The 6,073-nt window shown below is 30.5% G+C and overlaps 1 protein-coding gene across 1 annotated transcript; it reads left to right on the top strand.

Annotated features, from left to right (window-relative positions):
• The first annotated feature begins 2,886 nt into the window (after window positions 1-2,886).
• Window positions 2,887-4,012, top strand: LOC134262405 (uncharacterized). Its single transcript, XM_062744787.1, has 3 exons — window positions 2,887-2,917; window positions 3,141-3,278; window positions 3,420-4,012. The coding sequence occupies exons 1-3, from the start codon at window positions 2,887-2,889 to the stop codon at window positions 4,010-4,012; spliced, it is 762 nt and encodes a 253-aa protein (XP_062600771.1).
• The last annotated feature ends 2,061 nt before the right edge of the window (window positions 4,013-6,073 follow it).

Below are 6,073 nucleotides of genomic sequence, written 5' to 3' on the forward strand. Positions count from 1 at the left end.
TCAATGTTTTCTAGTTGAATTTGGAATCTATTTCTTGTGAAATAAATTCCATATTCAACAACAAAATATTAAATATCCTCTACTTCTATGAAACCGAAAGGAAACCGAAAGGAATGTAACTTCGCAGATAACCAAAAAAAAAATTACATATGATATTGTGGTTTTTTTTCTTAATATCTTGAAAGTAGTATAACAATGATGGACATCGTCCACGAACTTTTCGAACAATCCTTGAACTTATTGCAGAAAAAAGTTAAAACTTGACTTTTACAAACTTGATACATATGACATGCTCTTGCCAATACACAACATGATGACGTCATTGTCCTATACTACACAAGTTTATACAAGGAAGGAAACATCAACAAAATAGCTACACGATAAGATATACGGTGTTCTATAGAAACAAGGTATAAATATACAGCTTGATATTACGAAAACATAAGATATTGTTTCACAAATGTCGACAGTTCACTATTTTTTTGTTTATATACATTTGATAAAGTTTAAAGTTAAAACAGGTTAAAAATTTACTGTCTGGTGTAGGTTTGCTATTTTTTGTATTAATTAAGAAAACTAATTCTGATTTTTGCAGCAGCTTCATTAATGTTGATAATAATCTTTCGAATAAAATTCGTGGGAATAACGGACAGTATTTAACCTCAAAATCCATATAACAATACTAAATATAAGCAGAGCAAACATGGACCTCCTAAACATTAGAGGTGGGATCAGGTAACACGAAGGAGTGAACATCCCCTGCCGACAAGTCAAGCTTCCCTTTTATTGCTTGTCATGATCGGGAAATAAGGGAAAATTATGTAAACATTATATATTTTTTACTCTTTTGTACAGAAACACCTATACCTTTGCCTAACTCACATGTGTTTGACTTTGCTTGAAAGTAACCGAACCAAGAAACACTTATGTTATCTACAAGTATTTACAATGGAATGCCCATCTTTTTTTTTTTTTTTTTACAAAATTATGTGTATGTATTTCAAAAAATTTACGTATTTATGTTATATTTGTTAAGGTTTCGTCAAAGGTCAACATGTCCAAAAATTTATTTTTTATAATAGCCCCAAAACTATGTGAGGTATAAATTAAAAACTTTCACAGTTAATAAATTTTTCAATGATTAACAGATAGAGAGTATCACTTGATAAAAAAAATATTAGGAATAATATTAATTGAGTGAAATTCTTCCTAAAAATGCATATATTTTCAAAAAAAATACACTTAATTAATTCTATGCTTTTAGTTAAAACCATCACTGCAGAAACAAAATATGTTTATCAATGAAGGGCAAGTTGGACTTGGATAGCGTCTGGAAAATTGTTTTCACTGTTTATTTGGTCCAAATGTTAAGACTTGAAAGTGAAAGTACATTGCAAATGGCGAATTCTATAGGGGTCTTGTCTTTATACATGTCACGCTATCAATAACAGCCTTTCAGAGACCATTTACGTCCAACTTGTCCTTCAATGATAAACATATAATACTTCTAAAATGTTGATTTTCACAAAAGGACAGAATTAAGCAGGTGCATTTCTCTTAAAATATGCATATTTTCTGATGCAATTTTAAAAAAAATATTTGTTATCAAGTGAATATTTCTATCTATTAATAAATGATATATTTATAAACCGTAAACGTTTTGACTTTATACCATACATAGTTTTGGAGCTATTGTAAAATTAATTTTAGACATGTTGACCTTTGACGAAACCTTAAACTTTGTTGTATGTTATTTTCTTTCGCAGTTTACAGATACCCAGCATGGAAGCTACTGTAAAGGGATTTAATTTGTATTCGCGAGAACTCTATTTTCGTGTAATTATGCGAGAAAAATTCAATGCTTGCGTTTAATAGCATTCCTTAGAGTTATATACAACAATAAACACAAATAGTGAATTTTTTTTTTTGCTTATCAAAAATCGATGGCTATCTCGCGAAAATAAGTAGTTGCAAAATTTATATACAGTATTTTGCAGTCAAAAAAAATTACGTATGTATTTCCTCTTCAAAGCTAATAGGATTTATTGTTAAAGATCTTAAACGAAAACGTTTCAAAGCACAAATTCACATTTTTTTTTTTCGTCTAGAAAGTATGGAATTGAATGTTGCAGTGGCTTCAAATGGAATTCAAACATCGGAGAATGCGAGAGTACGTATTTTTAATTTTTTTTGTATTGATATTTTGATATTAAGGCGAAGGCTCAAGTGAGCTTTTCTGATCAAAATTTTCTGTTGTCCGTCGTCGTTGGCGTTGTTGTAAACTTTTCACATTTTCATCTCATCATCTGGGCAAATTTTATTCCTTTTTAAAAAATCATTTGTGAAGGAGGATTCAAGTTTTTTCAAATGGAAAGAAATACCCTCTTCCAAATGGAGAAAATTATGAGTAAATAGAAATATTGATGTCATATTAAAAATTCTTCTTCTGAAGAACCAATGATCCAGGGAAAAACAATCATGTAATATGGTAGTGTAAATTCAAGCTTGTTCAAATCACGAACCCAGGTCTAGATTGAGGCCACAATAGACTTTCAAAGGTTTACATCAGATTGAATGGACTTTCAAAGGTTTACATCAGATTGTAAATATTTTCTTCTCAAGCACAACAAAGCTTTGATTTGTCATATTTATGTGAAAGCATCTTCAAGTGGTGTAGATTTAATTTTGTTCAAATCATGAGCCGCTAGGATAGGGTTGCCACAATGACGGATCAAAGTATTATTAGGACTATAAAGGAAAAATCTACAAAAATCTTGTTCTCAAGAAGAGCAGAGCCATAACTGGTCATATTTATAAGCAACCATCCGCTGCTAGTGAAGTTTCATCTTTGTTTAAAATCATGACTCATGAGAGGTAGAAACCACAATGAATGTTAAAACTCGAAGGAAAAAAGTCAGTAAGTCAAAACATATGTACGCATCCTTAGTAAATGTAGATTCAATTATGTTCAAATCACATCCTCTCTCCCTTTCAAGGGTAGGTCAAGACCACTTATACATTTAAGCTTTTTTAAACACTATACGTATTTTTACTCCCAGCTAATGATCAGGTGAATGATGGACCTCTTGTTTATGAAAGAACATTTTAAGTAAGCCGTACTTACCGAGTTTTAATTGTAGAATGCCCCAATGGATATACTGGGACAGGATGTGTATTACAATGTGAATACCCTAGCTATGGAGAAAGATGTCAGTATGAGTGTAGATGTGAATCTGCATTATGTGATCCAGCCAATGGATGCTACGTTTTAACAACAGGTTGTATTTTTTATTGAAAGTTTTGCATTATCTATGCAATATAATAATTATTTGATTTTATATCTACACGTACACTCTAATTGAATGAAAAAGCACTTGATATAATTGATTAAATTAAAACATATTCAAGTTCTCTTTCAGAATATAGCTTAATTCTTGAGGATCAGAGATCCACAGTGAATTTTCAACAGTACACTACACTAAAAAATCTATATGAATATCAATCTATCACAAGTTCACAAATGAACATTAGCATTCACCCTCAATTGGTCGCTGGATCCTACCAAGCTGTTTTAATTGCCAGTGTATCTTCAATCGTGTTGTTTGCTTTCGTAGTAAGTGTTTTAATATGCCTTCGAAATGTCAAACTACAAAACTGGATGACAACAAATACTGCTAATACACATGAATCAGGTATCGCAACAGTTGAAGAGGGTTTAAGGAATATGCAAGAAGAAAACAGACATTTAAATTCATTCGAATCTCAAGATTTTCCATTTGTGAATGAACAAGTTTCTTCTTTGTATGAAGAAATAAAAGAAAATTCCCCTGGACATGAAAAGAAAGCTGAACATATTTACTTACCCATTTCAGAAAATGAAGAACTGAACGATGACCGAGTTAATGATAACGATATGGATAGTTACATATCACCAGTGAATGTACTGGTAGACCACAAGCGACATATTACTGGTTCAAAACTATATGAGGGTGGATATATAACACCTATATAAACATCTTGAAGTTCTTTTTATTCATATCTATGATTTGATTTTCATGAGCATCTTTTAATTATTTCCTGTTTCTGACCATTAAGAAATTCTCAACTTAAAGCAACACAACATGCAATGAATAAAAGCGGTGAATCTATTGGTTAAGAATTTGTTTGAATCTAGGTTACTTTTAATCCTGACTCCATGAAGGAAAGGTAAAAGGAATGAAATAAAGGATAAAGGATAAATCCGGGCACCTCTGTGTCATATTTAATTATTTCATTGAAATAAAACATTTATTGTAATGTAATAGCCAAGCTTTATGACAAAAGAGATGACATATTTTAAATCGTCAACTTCCTTACTTTTGCAGCATTATACCTTCAATATCTGCACATGGGTATTATGTTTCAAAGTTGATTAGATACTTAGAATTAAATAAAATTTGCGTCATTAATAATTAACATTAGCATATTTCTAATTCTTTACTAAATGTGATTTGAAAAATGTAAAATCTTATTTAATTTCAAATGCTTATTTTCAATTTTGGCTTCATAATTAGACTTGGAATGGAGACCCGGAGCACCGCAGAAGTTTTAATTAAAAAAATTATGTATCACTTTATAAATTTCAATTGTATTTTATAAAATTCTGCGGAAATCTGGATGACTTTTACCTTATGAGGTTGACAGAAACTATCACGTCAAACATGCAAAATTTGAACGTTCAAAGTCATAAAATGGCTGAGCAATCAAAGTTAGAACTTATTAAGAAGGGGACGTTTTCGGAATAGGTGGAGCAGTGAGCAGTGATAAAATTCTGCGTAGACATAGGATGTACACTATGTACACCTACAGAGACCAATACATTTTGTAAACAATCCGGAAAACATAGTAAAAGAAGCTGTACATTAGTATTTTAATGGCATATAATATTTTCGGATGAAAGGAACAGTTTATAGGATTGCATGCGGGAAGGAAAACCATCATTCCCAGATTGCAGTGCTGTAAAAATGACTTTCATAACATGACGTTACCATAGTTCCCTAGATAAAGTCTTTTTTACGCGGACAGAGGTTGGGTGATTACAGGATATGAGTCAGGCATTGTACAATATTATTTTACGTGTGAAACCTGAATATTTTGTGCACATATTTATGAGTAGTTAAAGCGACATAAGAAATCCATTGAGTTAAACGGTGACTTTGTTGAGAAAAGTTACACGTACTCGTAACGCTTTTGACGTCGGGAAAGGTCAAGAATTTTCATTTCTATGCTCCGGGTATGAGTGTGTCTTTTTTAATCTAATAAAAACATAAGTATTTGTGCTTTGTTTTTGTTGAAAACTTGCATGTTAATAAAATGAAACATAAATTTAATGAAATTAATAGTTTTATATATTTTTATCAATGTGTTTCAGTAATTATCAATGTTGTCAACAAACTTTACGGACAACCCTCGTAGATAACACACAGATAAACTACATTACACATTGACGTTTTAGATTATTTAAGAAAAGAATAAAGAAAAAAGAAAAGCTGTAATTAATTTGAGACAATAGTAAAACTCATATTTATACCAATAATGATGATAATAATAGATAGAGAGAGCTATGACAAATGTGCTAAATCCATGTATAATTGAATTTATAAAGAATACAATATGTTCCTATGTTAGCATGATGGGCCACCTTCCACACTATCAAGAATCCATAAGCCTTCATGCTAACACACAGACTCAAAAACTGTTTTTTTTTTTTTACCTGCTAGTAACATATATTATATTTACAAATTAATGCAAACTTTTTTCAACAATTTGTCAAACTGTCCATTGTCATATGAAAATTCTGCAATATACTGATATGCATTTAAAGATGATTTAACAAAATTACATAATGAAACTTTATTACAAATTGTATTTGTCAATCTACACTTCATCTTATATTTAAGATTTTTTAAGGCAATTGAAGATATCAATGTATTCATGCCATTGGTAAAATATGTTTTGATAAAAAATATGAATCCAACTTATTTTGAAACCTAAAATTGTACTCTATTTGTGCCATAAAAAATTGAAGTCACAT

Source organism: Saccostrea cucullata, unplaced genomic scaffold (genome assembly GCF_032062105.1).
Source record: "Saccostrea cucullata isolate Sc308-1 unplaced genomic scaffold, CSIRO_AGI_Scuc_v1 ctg995, whole genome shotgun sequence".
NCBI lineage: Eukaryota > Metazoa > Mollusca > Bivalvia > Ostreida > Ostreidae > Saccostrea > Saccostrea cuccullata.